Raw genomic sequence first — 17,619 nt, 5'->3', positions numbered from 1 at the left:
TGTAGGAGCATGAAAGATGGCTGTGTGAAGTTATTGTGGTAAGAGAGTGTTATGAAATTTTTTAATGGAGAAACAAGCTACCTGGATCATAATATTTAAGTAAGAATTAGCCTGGTAGATGAAAGGGTATAATCAGTCTTACCCAGGGGACATCTTGCTCTCAATAAAGTAAGACTCCACGTGGCCTGGAATACCTCTAGATATCCAGGTATGTGTTGATCTCAAAAGTGAACAATGCTTACATCAAACTAGAATATAATGACCCTTAGATGTATGAAATGTTTAAATGATACATATTATGCAACACTTTCTAAAATGTTATTTCACCTGTAATTTTTCTTTAGTGGAGCTGACTTTAAAAATCCAATAAAACTTTTGGAGATAAATGGAGATGCCTGATAAAATCAGTTTCAGCTATAAGGGGAGAAAAATACCTTCCTAGAAGAAACGTGTAAATATTAACACAAATTTCTTTTCTCATTTTATTTAGGGAAGAAAATTATTTCAGAGCTTGGATATTTCTGAAAGACTAAAATTTTTGCTTACTTTGGGTAAGTGTCATATAATTGCTTATCTTTCAGATATAAATATAACTTAGTAACTGTTAGTAATCGTGCACATTGAGGATATGTTCTTTTGAAATAGTGAGGACACTGAAATATACCCCTTTTACTCAAGTTGCTAATGATCAGTGGTAATGATCAGCAGAACAGCATATGAGGTCCCTTCTAAAACATTATAGCAGAAATGTCTTTATTCTATGAGGAATTTTAACCTAGATGGAAATAATCTTAGCTTTATGATCTAGCCAAGTAAATTAACTTGTGAAATCAAAATATGAGAATATAAAATTGTATTTCTGTAGCAGTTTACCTTCAGACAATGTATCTTAACTTTTGGGCTATCTTTCTATTTGATGAATCATGCACAAATAACAACTCAAGAAGAATATTGATTTTTTCCATATAAAAAGCTCATACAAATTTTCATGTGTGTGGATCCAAACATGTATAATTCAAATTAATAAAAATTTATGTAATCTACTTTAGAGTGGAATTAATTAAGCACATTTGGTAATTAAGGAGAGAAAAACAGTGATAGAACACTTTATGCAAAAGAGTGACAGATTAGTATCCAAGTTAAAAAGATTTACAAATAAGAATATGTACAGAAAAGTATTAGCGAACATTAAATAATAATGTTATAAATAAATTTGCAAAAGTTTTACCAGATTTACCACATTTAATTACAAAGATTGATACTACAGCTATTAAGAAGCCTTGGAGATTCTTAAATATGGTCTGTAATCTAAACTTATACTTTAAATTCCCAAATCAATGTAAGTACATTTTCCAAATTATGTATAATAAAAATAAATTAGTCTTGTAATCATAAAAACAAATCTACAAAGCCTTCTTAAAAAGTGCTGTTTATGTACAGTCATTTCTTGAAGAGGATTGGTTCTAGCACCCCCACATGTACCAAAATCCATGTGTACTGAAGTTCCACAGTCGGCCCCACAGAACCCATGTGTATGAAAAGTCGGTCCTCCATACATGCAGATTTCGCATCCACAAATACTGTATTTTCAACCCATGTTTGGTTGGAAACAATCCACAGATAAGTGGCCCTATGCAGTCTAAACCCATGTTGTTCAAGGGTCAACTATGTGTGTCCACATGTATATATTTAGAGAGAGACAGAGAGAGCTAAAGTATCTTTACCTTCCTTGTAAAGGAATTGCTCCTTTATCAAACTGTTTTAAGCTGATATCTTTCAGTGTCAGTTATTCAATTAGTATTTGTCTGAAGCTTTTCATTTTTATCAAAACTTGTAAAGAAATTTAACAAAATGATAAAGTTTTCAGTATTTTAAGTTCCAAAACTGCACTACTGCATTAAAACATTTTTGATCAGTTTATTTTCTGATTTGTTGGATAGATTAGAAAAGTAGCATTTATTCATATAGTTTTTCTGTTTTATAGACTGTGTAGATGACACTTTAATAGTTCTGGCTGAAGAGCATGGTTGTTTGGACATTATAAAGGTTTGTCATTAATCTGGGTCTTAGTCCATTTTTGCTGCTATAAAAAAATACCTGATATTGGGTAACTTATAAAGACAAAAATTTATTTTTCCACAGTTATTGAAACTAGGAAGTCCAAGTTCAAGGCACCAGTATGTTTGGTTTTCTGGTGAGGGCTGCAGTCTTCTGAGAGAGAAACACTGTCCTCACAAGGTGGAAGGGCAAGCTAGGCAATTGCTATGTGAAGTCTCACCTTTATAAGCCTCTTAATGCCATTCACCAGGGGAAGAGCCCTTGTGACCTAATCACTTCTTAAAGGCCTCACCTCTTAATATCATCACATTGGCCATTAAGTTTCAAAGTTCATTAAGCCTGAACTTTGGAGGGGACACATTCAAATCATAGCAATCTGTTCATGAAAATTTATTTTACGCACTTGGGATCCACTTGGAAGCTATTTTAAAGCAATGCTTATTTCTCTTTAAGTATTTGCTTTTTCACAGTGACAAAATTTGTATAAAGTACAAATAAAAAACTTTTAACATATCAAAACCTTCTAGCTTAGCAAACGTTTGAATAAAGTATATTTCTAAAATTGATCATTTTAATTAATTATTTTCTCTCTTTATTTACCAGGAGCTTCCTGAAACTGTGATAGATCTTTTAAAGAAGTGCCTCACCTTCCATCCTTCTAAGAGGTTGATATTATTTAGAGATTGGGATTACATTGAGATCCTTTACACATAAGCAATTGATTTTTTTCATATTCATTTTAATATAATGGATTAAATAAAGAGAATGTACATATGTAGTAGTATATAATTGACATCAGTATCATAACCATGAATGATGTAAGCTTTCGTTTTTTGTGAATAAATGAAAAAGTAATTAAAGTTAAACTATGGTCAGAAAACTGACATATACTAAAGAAGTTACTAGTTCATTTCCAAGCTTTTAAGTAGAATATCAACTAAGACTGTGGAATGTAGGTATTCCTAGACCCAATAATAACATCAGTGAAATGAGAATAAAAGTTTGTTATCAATATGTGTTATAGCAGTGAACTTGGATAGGTGGTGTGATAAACTAACAACTGTTGATAATAAAAAAGGATTTCTTAGAAGTTTCATTAATTGACTTTGACTTGATGATGTCACTACTAGTCATACAGCTATCCCTAAACTCCTTTAGTATATAATGTTTGAAAATAGTGTATACAAATTTGTCTTTAGAAAAACAACTTTATCAAGACATGTTAGAGAGAAATAGTAGTTTTGTGTGGATGTACCACATTAAGGGACAGGAAGAAAAGCCAAAAGGTATTATTATAATAGCTTGCATATTTATTATTTAATTAAGATATTCAGTAAAGCAGGTGAATGCTAGTCAGGCTAAAAGTAAACAATGCAAAAGCTTTTATGGAATGATATTTTTGATACATCATGAGGTAAAGTACAACATAAGTAAAAAAAAATCAGTATTTACTCGCAGTTATTTGATTGTAATATAAAAGTATGCATCTAGACTCTGCAAAGGAAAGCTGTATTATTTTCTGTGCTAATGAGGTGTTTAAGACTTTCAACCAGTCTCTTGAATGTATGCCATTATTTTAGGAAATTTTTTATGACTTTCGTTCATGCTCTGTATTTTAAATGTTCTCAAGGCCAACCCCAAGTGAATTAATGAAGGACAAAGTGTTCAGTGAGGTGTCACCTTTATATACCCCATTTACGAAACCTGCCAGTCTGTTTTCATCTTCTCTGAGATGTGCTGATTTAACTCTGCCTGAGGATATCAGTCAGTTGTGTAAAGGTAATGATAAATTAAAGCATAGAAAATGAGCCTTGTTTTTAAAGGAAGTTTCCTTATCCTACTTTCAGTTTTGAATTTATCAACAATATATATTAGTGGAATCATGGGAATTAAGAGACAATTCTGGAAGTGATTAAAATATAACTGACTGACTGGGTGTGGTGGCTTATGCTTGTAATCCCAGCACTTTGGGAGGTCAAAGAGGGAGGATTGCTTGAGGCCAGGTGTTTGAGACCAGCCTGGTCAATGTAGAGATATCCTGTCTCTACAAAAAAAAAAAAAAAAAAAAAAAGACAAAACAACAACAACAAAAAACAAAGTATACACACACATACACACACACACACAAATATATATGTATATAGTAGTCAGAGCCTAACTTGCTTGGATAATATCAGAGCCTAACTTGCTTGGATAATTATCAGAGCCTAACTGAACTGGTGAGGGGAAATAGCAAATTGCAGCTAACTCTAGCCTTCTGTGTGGTGTTTAAGGTTAACAGAAGCATTCTATAGTCAATCCTGTGATTAGTTCTGAATCTTTAAGTGAGCCTGTGCCTCTAGCCTTTAGACTAGTGCTTCCTTGCCCTTAAGGAGTGGCTAGAATACACATAAACAAACATACATTTGAGCTAACAGTTTATCCTTTATATTTAAGTTACTGATATTCTATATAATTTATTTATAACTGATCTCTAAAAATAATATTATTGATAAGAATTACATACCATTATGTTCTGCATGTTGAAGAGAATATCAGCTTTTAGACTTTCAATTCTTGTGTGAAGATTACAGCTCTTGGAACGTAAGGTTTAGTGACACGAGTAAGTTACCTTTATTCTGAAAAGTTTTTATGACTTAAGTCATGGCAGAAAATGGTTACTAAACATTCATTCAATTAAACATTTATTGAGTTCCTTTATGTGTCACATACTGTATCTTTTTTGTTTGTTTGTTTGTTTGTTTTGAGACTGAGTCTGGCTCTGTCGCCCAGGCTGGAGTGCAGTGGCCAGATCTCAGCTGACTGCAAGTGCCACCTCCCGGGTTTACGCCATTCTCCTGCCTCAGCCTCCCGAGTAGCTGGGACTACAGGTGCCCGCCACTCGCCTGGCTAGGTTTTTTTTGTATTTTTAAGTAGAGACGGGCTTTCACCATGTTAGCCAGGATGGTCTCGATCTCCTGACCTTGTGATCCGCCCGTCTCGGCCTCCCAAAGTGCTGGGATTACAGTCTTGAACCATCGCGCCCGGCCCACATACTGTATCTTTAAGTAACATTCATGCAAAAGGGGAAGGCAGACAGACATTTAGTTATACAATCACTGTTATAAATGAAGGTCAATATGAATATAGCACAATGGCAGCATAGCAGGAGCACCTAATTGTGTATTTCTGTCTGGGACATCAAGGAAGACTTCAGAAAAGGCAGCCAGCCATTGCCTTGAAATAGGAGGGAAGGAACAATTTGTGTTGGTTGCCTCCCCATGTGCTATTTTCTACCCTTATTCCTTTTCCAATATAGAGTGTAAAATTTCCAATACTATGTATTCATTATAAAGAGTGAAAATTCCAGGTTTTTTTTCTATGGGCAGTAAGTTTGTGAACTAGAGTTGGCTAATTGGATCTAAATGAAAGTACTGGGCATAAGGGCTACTTGTAGGGAAAAAACAAATTTTCTTGTCAAGAAAGTACTGCAGCATAAGTTCACCACTTTCTTCTCTTCTTAATGCAGGAAATGGTCTAGAATTTTGATAAGCATAGGCCCCTCCTATACCTATGATTTTATTAGGAGAGATGAATAAATGTCTTTATTATATAAGCCACTTTTAGTAGTATATTATTTTCAGCTAGGAGCATTCAAATTATTACAAAAATTAAATCAGAATCTGCCAGTCATGGCATACCCCCAGGTAGGAGAAAGGAAACACCAAGCTCCAGCTCATTCTAGCCACTCCTTAAGGGCAAGGAAACACTTTGTCTAGAGTCACTGGCTCACTTAAAGATTGAGACCTAATCATAGGACTTACTACAGAATGCTTCTGTTCCCCACACCTTAACCACCACATAGAAAGCTAGAGCTGGCTGCACTTTGGTATTTCCCCTCTCCAGGTCAGTTAGGCTCTGACTAACCGGTTTATCCTGAAGGCTGACCTTGTTAAGAACAGTGCTCATCGTATTTCAGAATGGTTCCATTTCCTCTGCCACTACTGGAAACATAAGGGCATTTTCCTCCAATATTTACTGTGAGAACCGTGTCAATCTCCAGACTCACAAAAGTGTGCGGGTATCCCTTATGACTGGCTCCCCCTGGAGTTTTTGACTCTCAGAGTTGTCCACACTGAGCTCCAGTAATTTGTCAATTACAGTTTAGGTTTTCCAAACTTGGCACTGGTTCCTGAGGCACTACTCATGAATGTCTGTTCCAGAATGCTGTAACTCCCTGTATTCTGCTGTCTGTCTCCAGTCCTGAGGACAGAAGTTTGCCCTATGTCCTCACCTCTCTTACAGATCAAAGAATGGTTGATTTTTCAGTCTGTTCAGCTTTTTATTTGTTGTTAGGATGGAGTAGCAAATTTCAGCCTCCTTACTACTAACTGGAAACTGGAAGTCTGTTCTTCAGTGTTTATTTTTTTTTTTAGAATGGCAGCTATTACTGCCTGTTGACTTTTAATAAAGGTAGAAAATGTAATACAGTGATTCCTTAAATTTGCTTTTAATAGATATAAATAATGATTACCTGTCAGAAAGATCTATTGAAGAAGTTTATTACCTTTGGTGTTTGGCTGGAGGTGACTTGGAGAAAGAGCTTGTCAACAAGGAGATCATTCGATCCAAACCACCTATCTGCACACTCCCCAAGTAAGGAAAGAAACTTCTCTTGTAAATTTAAATAAATAAATAAACGATAATAATTATACTTATATGGTAATAAAAAAAAGAAAATTGGTTGTTTTTAACATTTTTTTTGGTAGACATCCCAACTAAGTGATTATTGGAAGCAATTGAAATCAACACCTTGTTTGACTGGCCAGAGTTTCTAATTGCAGTTCCCATCACTTGTCTTTGATCTGTGATTTGCTTTGTGACCTATTTGAAGTGAAGTTAATACTATGGAATATCTTGCAATAATTGATGTTAATGAAAAATACACAAGTCACAATAGAATATTTAAGAGAGTTAACTAAAAACTAGTTAGTTTGCCTACTAAAAACAACTATGTTCTTTTTGCAAATATACTTGTAAATGTAAATGAACTGTGTGGTCTCACTGCATGTCCTAGAGATCATTACTGTGCTAGTGTGTTGCAAAAACATCTGCAAAACTGTATAAGAAGGTATCATGCTGTAAGTTAGACTCCAAGTTAAATACCTCTACAACCTTGGGGCTAAGATTGTCATTAACATTGCTATTCATGTTTGTTCATAAAAATATGAACCTAAATTTCTTGAGCTTCTACTAATACTTTAAATTTTTAATTTTAGGCTTTGAGAGGCAAGGCAGGTGGATTGAGTGAGCCTAGGAGTTTGAGATCAGCCTGGGCAACATGGCAAAACCCTGCCTCTACAAAGAAAAAAATTAGCTGGACATGGTGTTGTGTGCCTATAGTCCGAGCTACTCAGGCAGCTGCGGGTGGGAGAATCACCTGAGCCCAGAGAAGTTGAGGCTGCAGTGAGCCGAGATCATGCTACTGCACTTTAGCCTGAGCAAATGAGAGACCCTGTCTCAAAATAAAATAAAATAAAATTTTAATTTTTAGATTTCAAGACTTAGATTTGATCATTATAGGCAACTGTAGAAGTAATCTGCTCATCATTTTTTTCTTTTCAAACTTCTGTATTGTTTGGATTGACTAGTTTATTTTTTTTTCTCTTTTAATCTGATTTTTACATGTTAACTTTGAGTATACCACTTATACATTGAATTAAGTAGAAAGTAAGAAGTAAGATTACAGAAATAGTAAGAAGAAATAGTTTAAAGGGCATATAGATTCTTAAAAGTAATTTATTGAAATTGTAAACAAATTTTACTCATTTATTATTTAATATCCTTTCTTCTATGAGGTTACTATCCAATATGCTTTTTTCTTTCTTCTTCCCTTTGTCTTTTTCCACTCGTATAAAGTTTCTTGGGAAAACATTGGGCTAATGTCAGGAGAGTACTGTTAGCATTGAAACTGCATGAACAAAGGGTTGTAAATGACACTTTTGTTTTTCTGAAATTTTCTTATATTCATACCAACGCAAGAGTTATTTAAAAACGAGACTTGTTTGAAGAAATCTCAATACATTGTTTTATTAAACATCCAGTCGAAAGTTTAGTTCTTTTTTAATGAAGGGATTGATGACTTAGAATAAACTTTGCTTTCTAGAAGAAACAATAAACTGGATTTTGTGTGCATATTATTTTTAAAAATTTCTTTTCAGTTTTCTCTTTGAGGATGGCGAAAGCTTTGGACAAGATCGAGATAGAAGCTCACTTTTAGATGATACCACTGTGACATTATCATTATGCCAGCTAAGAAATGTAAGAATGATATTTTGACAGTTCTGCTTTAGTTTTTTTTTTTCTTTAATTAAAACCTTACAGATACACAAGATATTGTGTATGCCTCCTTGATTTCACAAAATATGGGAGAGCTTCTGTAAAATGTGTGCCCCAGAGTAAATTGCATCTGTGCAACTTCAGCTTTATTACCTGAGTGTTCACAAAAATGATTTTATCAGTTTATCTTTTCGCCATCATTGGGTAACTGTTCTCATTTCTTTATTTACCTGGTAATGCTTTCTTTTATCAAATTTTAAAAAGTTGTTAATCTAATGATATGGAAAAGTATTTTGCTATAACACTAATTTTTAATTTCGTGATTATAGTGCAGTTGTAAGTCTTTTCATATATTTTATCACTTCGCCTACCTCTTTATGCATTACTAGTTCATATCTCTTGTCAGTTTTTCTTTTGAGTGATTTCTTATTGATTTGAGGAGTTTTAGAACTATATCCCTGATATCGTATCTTTGTGAGCTGTATGTCATGGAAATATATTCTCATCTGTAGCTCTTCCTTCAACTTTTGATTGTTTTATTGAATGGAATTCTAAATTTTTATCAGTATTTTCTTTTATAGTCAAATGTATTTTGATATATTTTTTCTTGTAACTTATTTAAAGTAATAGCAAGGTTATAAGTATGTTTTATAATGTTTTTATATATTTCCTTTTAAAAATTTTAAATAATTGTTTCCAATTTAGTTCTTTAATCCACCTAGAATTTATTTTAGATTAAGTTGTAAGGAAGGTATCCAATATCGTATTTCATTGATTAAAAAAATACCCCTTATGTCAGTACCATATAATTGAATAGTCTTCTCTTCACTTTTTTGATGTGCAATACCAACTTTTTCTATGTGCATGGATATGTCTCTGGGCCTTGGTATTCTAATTTGTTGGCCTGTGTTTCTAATTTTAGCAAATACCACATTGCCTTAATCTATAGTTTTATGTGAACTGTTGATATCTAGCAAAGGAAGACTTTCAGTTTTTTTGTCCTCAAAATGGAGTAGGAGCTCTTTAACATCTTCCTCTACTAGCTGATTTTTATTATCATCTTAAAGACCTTCATAAAAAATTACAGGGTTTTGATTGACATTGCATTGAATTTATAGGTTAATTTGTAGAGAATTGATGTATTTAAAATGTAGGGTTTTATTTCTTGAACATGCCTAAATAAATATGTCATTTATTTGTCATATTTTATATAACAATTTTCTTTTTAATGTCTGTATATCAGTTATCAGATTTATTCCTAAGGTAATTTATTGTTGCTCTTGTAAATAGAATATATATATGTGTGTGTGTGTGTGTGTGTGTATATATATGTGTGTGTGTGTATATATATGTATGAGTATGATTTTTTCCAACATTTTGTTATAAAAATTTTTAAACAGAAAAGTTGGGAAGCATTTACAGTGAACAAGTTACCGCCTAGATCAACCATTTGATATGGTCTATTAGCAAAATCAAGTTACACCTATTCATTGACCTATTATGTATAGCTGTTTTGTTCTACAGTGGCAAAATTGAGTAGTTGCAATAGAGACCACATGGCCCACAAAGCTAAAAATATTTGTTATATGTTCCTGCATAGAAACAGTTTGCTAATCTGTGACCTAGATTCTATAATTAACATTTTACATGCTTTACCACATGTCTGTCTATCTTTCTAGTCATACATCAATCCATCATATTTTTCGTTCTTGTGTTTCAAAGTAAAATGAAGACATTACTACAATTCAGCTTACACATTAGAGTTTGAGATTTGTTTATGGTTCTTTTCTAGGCAAAATTTTCATGTAGTAAAATGTACAAATCTTAGTAGATGAGTTTAAAATATACATCAATAATATTTTTTCATGTAGTAAAATGTACCAAATCTTAAGTATACCAGTAGATTATTTTAAAAAATACATCAGTAATATTTTTTTAAATACCATGTCAACTACTATTTTGTGCATGATTAGTAACACAATTGGTTTTTTTTATATGGATTTTGTGTCAGGCAACGTTGCTGAACTTATTCTTTTTTAAATAAGAATAGGACTCTACAGAGTCTCTGTGGTTTTCTTGGAAATGAAGGGAAAAACACTACCTTAATTCACTTCACTCACTTCATCTTTTGTAATTATTTTTGCTGAGCCTCTATAACACTATTGAATAGAAACAAATAGTGGGCATTCTTGTCTCATTTCTGGTTTTAAAAGGTTGCTTTTTATATTTCATAATTAAGTATGATATTTGTTGCATTGAGCTGTAGACATCTATTCTAAGTTATACGTTTTGTTATGAATGGGTGTTGAATTTCACTGAGTGTTTTTACTGTATCTATTGGGATGGTCATATGGTTTTTTATGTATTATGTTAATGGATTTAATTATATTGATGGGGTTTTTCAATGTTGAGCCATGTTTATATTTCTGGAATAAACCCAATCAGATCATGATTTCATTTTTCCTTTTTTATACATTTGTGTTTTGATTTTTCTAATATTTTGTTTAGAATGTTTGCATTTCTGTGTCTATTTGAGATGGGCCTGTGAGTTTCTTTTGTTTTACTGCAACATGCTAGTTTGGTATCAGGGGTGTACTAGTCTCATAAGATAAATAGGAGAGTGTTGCCTTTTTTTTTTTTTTATTCTCTGAAAGACTTTATATGATTACATATATCTATTTCTTGAATGTTTCATGGGAGTTAGCTTTAAAACCATATTGTAATGGCTCCTTATCCCTATCTGGGTGTAATCATTACTTCAGTCTGCTTAATGGTTATAAGTTTACTCAGGCTGTTTATTTTGTTTTTAAATCATTTTCTAAAGTTATATGTTTCAAGGCCTTTAAGCTTGCTCTTCCCAGTGCCTCTAACACTCTTCCGCCGCTTTTATTTCCTTTCTTTCCATTCTCTGCTGAACCGTTACCTATTGGTGGGCTTTTGTTGGCCATCCTTTATCAAATAGCAACGCCACACCTATCCCTTGTATTCTTTATCCTGTTTTTTTTTTTTCCTCTCTTGTACTTCTCTTCATTTGATATATGTTTTCTTCCTATATGATAACTGAATGAAGGAATGAATCCTCTTATTATATAAAAGCCCTATTAATATTGTAGTAAAGTACAGGGGAGAAGTATTTTATAATCTTATGATTAAGTCCCAGATTTTAGTGAGCCTGTATTCCTGGGCTGTGACCTTCACAAGGTTTCTCAGCTTCTCCCACTCCTCTGCCCCAAGCTGAGACAGGAAAGCTAGAGGGACTAGAGTTGGGTATTTCTTTTCCCCTACATCAAAGACTGGAGTGGACTGGAGTTGAATATTTCCTTCCCAAGTTGGCTAGATTTCTGCAAAACCCAAGTTAGTTAGAACCTGGCAGAAGAGTTTCCCTTTAAGGCAGACCTCTTTTAAGGAAAACAGAGTACCCTGGCTATATTTCAGGTTGGTTACTTTCCACCTCCCCCTGCAGGAAGTCAAGGGTATTTTTCTCAGATCTTCACCCTGAGAACCTGGTGGGACCTGTGGAGGTTAATCTCATGGAAGCAAGGAAGGCCTCCCTAAGGCTGGGCCTCTAGAAGTTTTTCTCTCTCATATTAGTCTGTGCTCAGCCTGCAAGTATAAATAAATACCTTTTAATTAATCTTAACAGGCTCCAGCAGTGGCTCTGTTCCTGGTGAGCTGTGATTCCCTGTATTCGAGGGTCCCTCCAGTTTTTAGGACATCACAGTGCTCTGATTCTGATAGATGTGAGACGAGTTCTTGATTTTCAGTTTGTTCAGCATTTTTCTTGTTAGAGGAAGAATGATGCCTTCTAAGCTGTTTATATTTTGTATAAGAAAGTGGAAGTCCCAGCCTTTTTAATTTTAACTATTCATAGCCAAAGCTAAAATAGGTACCTATCCTTGTTTTCTGTCTAAGCTAGCAATTCCCCTAGTTTTTATTTACGTGGCTTTAGAAGGGTCTTCTCCATTCTGAAGGTCTGTTATGCAGGTTCCCAAACCTTTATCCCATTATGGTCTAAATCTCTAGACCGCAGTTATTAACTCCTTTCTTCTAGGCCTGGTTTTATATCTGTTATCACAGCATTTTCCTTATGTTTTAAAGCTTAGCTAACCATTTAATATTTTACATGTTATGTAGTAGGACAGTATTAGAATCCATTGTCTACCGTAATGCCATCAACAGAAAATTAAAATATATAATTATTACTACTCAATACTCTGAATTTATAATCTCTTTGAAACAAAGAATGTGGAAAGTAACAAAATAATTAACAATACCATGCAGCAAACAATAAATTACATCCAAAATATCTGATTTCAGCTGATTTTGTTTTGCTCTTAATTTGTTTCTTCAATTTAAATATAATCCAAGTTAAATGAATGTAGGCTTCAAGTCTAAATGTCTCAATGCCTTTACAGTTCTGCTTGGGAAATTTAAAATACTTTTCTTCTGTAGTTATTAAGAAATATTAATTTTCTGATTCTTAAAATGATACGGAAACCAAATAATTTTTAGTGTTTTCGTTCACCTTTTAAAATTCCTAATGTGCAAAATTTTTGTTTAGAAAAGACAGACAAGATACTTATAGATAAAATCAATGACATTCAGGATACTGAAAACTAATCTTTAATAACAAGATATGTGTATTAATAATGCAGTAACACTTGGGAAAATTTAATTTCTTTATTTGAAATTTTAATATATGAAAGATATACCTAAAGGTTTACTGAAATAGGATAAGCGTATAGCACATTAATTTTTAGAGGAGAACCAGGCGTAAATTCAGTGTTTGCTGAATTCTTAGTGTTGAGTAAAAGATTTTTCTTCAGCTTTAACAATTCTGGGAATAACTCACATGGGTGCACAATGACTGATCAACAGAAGATCAGTGCTTGCTGCACACACAGCTTGAACTTCTATGTCAATCCCCATAGGAGCAAACATTCTGCCTTCAAGATGGAAGTTGAACAGCAGAGCAGTGGGCAAGATGGCATTAACTTTAATCACCTTGCTTAGAATGTGATTAACATTTTACTTTACTACTGCCTTCCTGCTTCTGATTTTGAAGAATACCTGTAATCCTGTCAGGGTTGTTATTTGGAACAACTATTAAAATAACTTTGTAAAAAAAATCATTAAGTAAACTCTGTCCATTGATTTATTAGCTATTTGAGTCATACATGTTCAAAGTATGATGTGAGAAATGTTTTGGAATCCTTTTTCTAGTACCTTTCTTTTTGACTTAGCTTGTATTATACCAAAACAAAAATAAATCTAAGTTGTTCTTTCAATATGTACATGGCTATATAGTACCTCTTTTTAATCATCTTTCTTCATATAACTTAAAATTTTTTTCCCATTCATTAAGTTTTATACTAGTGCTAGTAATTCTGAGTTGTGTTTGGAAAATATATCATGATAGGTGTCTAACATTTATGAGTGATACCTATAGATAAGAAAAAAAAAAAGAAAAGTTGTTTTTCACAGGCAAACCTTAATCAGTAGAGGCATTGTATGCTTGCATGTTTATAAGAACTGATTTTTAGATTCTATTTTATACTTTTCTAGGTCACTTTATAAATTCATAGTTGTTGTATTACTTGTCTTTTTAAACACAGATCAAAGTTTCTGCCCAATATCTTTATACATAAATATTGTCTTTAAATACACAGAGATTGAAAGATGTTGGTGGAGAAGCATTTTACCCATTACTTGAAGATGAGTGAGTATATATAGTCTCATTTTACATTTATTTTTCTTTCTATTTATATTAGATTTATAAGAATTTTATACATTTTCTTTGAAATGTGTTTCCTAAATAGAAAATAATAACCTGATATTTTGGTTTATTAAAATTTTGTGCTTTTTCTGAAATCACTGTCGGTAGAGTTAGGAAGAAAAAAGAAAATGTACCTTTTGTCCATTTTTTTTTTTTATTGCTTTTGTTCTCTTTTACAGCCAGTCTAATTTACCTCATTCAAACAGCAATAATGAGTTGTCTGCAGCTGCCACTCTCCCTTTAATCATCAGAGAGAAGGACACAGAGTACCAACTAAATAGAATTATTCTCTTTGACAGGCTGCTAAAGGTATGTATTCTAAAGTATAAAGTGTTAACAATAGCCCATATGGAATTCTTTTTTTTAATTTTTTCGATAATTCTTAGGGAATCTTGAATAATAAGAAGGTTAATTTTTATGACCTATCTTGTCCTGTTAGCTTTCTTTAATTTTAAAAATGATACATGTTCTTAGTAAGTAAAATTAGAAAGTAAAAACAAAGTGTGGTAATATATGCAAAATCATGTTAGACAAAGGATTAATGTCCTTATTTTTTATTTTATTTTATTTTTATTATTATTATACTTTAAGTTCTAGGGTACATGTGCATAACATGCAGGTTTGTTACATATGTATACTTGTGCCATGTTGGCGTGCTACACCCATCACCTCGTCAGCACCCATCAACTCGTCCTTTACATCCGGTATAACTCCCGGTGCAATCCCTCCCCCTTCCCCCCTCCCCATAATAGGCCCTGGTGTGTGATGTTCCCCTTCCCGAGTCCAGGTGATCTCATTGTTCAATTCCCACCTATGAGTGAGAACACGCGGCATTTGGTTTTCTGTTCTTGTGGTAGTTTGCTGAGAACGATGGTTTCCAGCTGCATCCATGTCCCTACAAAGGACACAAACTCATCCTTTTTTATGGCTGCATAGTATTCCATGGTGTATATGTGCCAGATTTTCTTAATCCAGTCTGTCACTGATGGACATTTGGGTTGATTCCAAGTCTTTGCTATTGTAAATAGTGCCACAATGAACATACATGTGCATGTGTCTTTATAGCAGCATGATTTATAATCCTTTGGGTATATACCCAGTAATGGGATGGCTGGGTCATATGGTACTTCTGGTTCTAGATCCTTGAGGAATCGCCGTACTGTTTTCCACAATGGTTGAACCAGTTTACTATCCCACCAACAGTGTAAAAGTGTTCCTATTTCTCCACATCCTCTCTAGCACCTGTTGTTTCCTGACTTTTTAATGATTGCCATTCTAACTAGTGTGAGATGGTATCTCATTGTGGTTTTGATTTGCATTTCTCTGATGGCCAGTGATGATGAGCATTTTTTCATGTGTCTGTTGGCTGTATGCATGTCTTCTTTTGAGAAATATAAGTTCATATCCCTTGCCCACTTTTTGATGGGGTTGTTTGTTTTTTTCTTGTAAATTTGTTTGAGTTCTTTGTAGGTTTTGGGTATTAGCCCTTTGTCAGATGAGTAGATTGCAAAAATTTTCTCCCATTCTGTAGGTTGCCTGTTCACTCTGATGGTAGTTTCTTTTGCTGTGCAGAAGCTCTTTAGTTTAATGAGATCCCATTTGTCAATTTTGGCTTTTGTTGCCGTTGCTTTTGGTGTTTTAGACATGAAGTCCTTGCCCATGCCTATGTCCTGAATGGTATTACCTAGGTTTTCTTCTAGGGTTTTTATGGTTTTAGGTCTAACATTTAAGTCTAATCCATCGTGAATTAATTTTCGTGTAAGGAGTAAGGAAAGGATCCAGTTTCAGCTTTCTACTTATGGCTAGCCAATTTTCCCAGCACCGTTTATTAAATAGGGAATTCTTTCCCCATTTCTTGTTTTTCTCAGGTTTGTCAAAGATCAGATGGCTGTAGATGTGTGGTATTATTTCTGAGGACTCTGTTCTATTCCGTTGGTCTATATCTCTGTTTTGGTACCAGTACCATGCTGTTTTGGTTACTGTAGCCTTGTAGTATAGTTTGAAGTCAGGTAGCGTGATGCCTCCAGCTTTGTTCTTTTGACTTAGGATTGTCTTGGAGATGCGGGCTCTTTTTTGGTTCCATATGAACTTTAAAGCAGTTTTTTCCAATTCTGTGAAGAAACTCATTGGTAGTTTGATGGGGATAGCATTGAATCTATTGAATCTATAAATTACCTTGGGCAGTATGGCCATTTTCACGATATTGATTCTTCCTATCCATGAACATGGAATTTTCTTCCATTTGTTTGTGTCCTCTTTTATTTCACTGAGCAGTGGTTTGTAGTTCTCCTTGAAGAGGTCCTTTACATCCCTTGTAAGTTGGATTCCTAGGTATTTTATTCTCTTTGAAGCAATTGTGAATGGAAGTTCATTCCTGATTTGGCTCTCTGTTTGTCTGTTACTGGTGTATAAGAATGCTTGTGATTTTTGCACATTAATTTTGTATCCTGAGACTTTGCTGAAGTTTCTTATCAGCTTAAGGAGATTGTGGGCTGAGATGATGGGGTTTTCTAAATATACAGTCATGTCATCTGCAAAGAGGGACAATTTGACTTCTTCTTTTCCTAACTGAATACCCTTGATTTCTTTCTCTTGACTGATTGCCCTAGGAAGAACTTCCAACACTATGTTGAATAGGAGTGGTGAGAAAGGGCATCCCTGTCTTGTGCCAGTTTTCAAAGGGAATGCTTCCAGTTTTTGCCCATTCAGTATGATATTGGCTGTGGGTTTGTCATAAATAGCTCTTATTATTTTGAGATATGTTCCATCAATATCGAATTTATTGAGAGTTTTTAGCATGAAGGGCTGTTGAATTTTGTCAAAGACCTTTTCTGCATCTATTGAGATAATTATGTGGTTTTTGTCTTTGGTTCTGTTTATATACTGGATTACATTTATTGATTTGCATATGTTGGACCAGCCTTGCATCCCAGGGATGAAGCCCACTTGATCATGGTGGATAAGCTTTGTGATGTGCTGCTGGATTTGGTTTGCCAGTATTTTATTGAGGATTTTTGCATCGATGTTCATCAGGGATATTGGTCTAAAATTCTCTTTTTTTTGTTGTGTCTCTGCCAGGCTTTGGTATCAGGATGATGTTGGCCTCATAAAATGAGTTAGGGAGGATTCCCTCTTTTTCTATTGATTGGAATAGTTTCAGAAGGAATGGTACCAGCTCCTCCTTGTACCTCTGGGAGAATTCGGCTGTGAATCCATCTGGTCTTGGACTTTTTTTGGTTGGTAGGCTATTAATTATTGCCTCAATTTCAGAGCCTGCTATTGGTCTATTCAGGAATTCTGCTTCTTCCTGGTTTAGTCTTGGAAGAGTGTAAGTGTCCAGGAAATTATCCATTTCTTCTAGATTTTCTAGTTTATTTGCGTAGAGGTGTTTATAGTATTCTCTGATGGTAGTTTGTATTTCTGTGGGGTCGGTGGTGATATCCCCTTTATCGTTTTTTATTGCGTGT

General features: G+C 33.9%; 1 protein-coding gene across 7 annotated transcripts in view; it reads left to right on the top strand.

The window, feature by feature from the left end:
- Positions 1–17,619, top strand: part of TBCK (TBC1 domain containing kinase) — a 241,420-nt gene that overhangs the window by 65,129 nt on the left and 158,672 nt on the right. For all 7 annotated transcript variants that reach the window (XR_012434998.1, XR_012434997.1, XM_074040263.1 and 4 more), the window contains 8 exons: positions 491–551; positions 1,985–2,046; positions 2,662–2,723; positions 3,689–3,837; positions 6,555–6,693; positions 8,259–8,358; positions 14,046–14,095; positions 14,332–14,461. Coding sequence is in view for 5 of the 7 variants with exons in the window: in XM_074040263.1 (XP_073896364.1) it covers positions 491–551; positions 1,985–2,046; positions 2,662–2,723; positions 3,689–3,837; positions 6,555–6,693; positions 8,259–8,358; positions 14,046–14,095; positions 14,332–14,461 (753 nt within the window). In the remaining 2 variants the exon portion in view is untranslated. The remainder of the gene's footprint in view (positions 1–490; positions 552–1,984; positions 2,047–2,661; positions 2,724–3,688; positions 3,838–6,554; positions 6,694–8,258; positions 8,359–14,045; positions 14,096–14,331; positions 14,462–17,619) is intronic.

This window comes from Macaca fascicularis, chromosome 5 (genome assembly GCF_037993035.2).
Source record: "Macaca fascicularis isolate 582-1 chromosome 5, T2T-MFA8v1.1".
Taxonomy (NCBI): Eukaryota; Metazoa; Chordata; class Mammalia; order Primates; family Cercopithecidae; genus Macaca; species Macaca fascicularis.
Note: the sequence above shows the minus strand (reverse complement) of the source record. Positions and strands in the feature narration are given on the sequence as shown.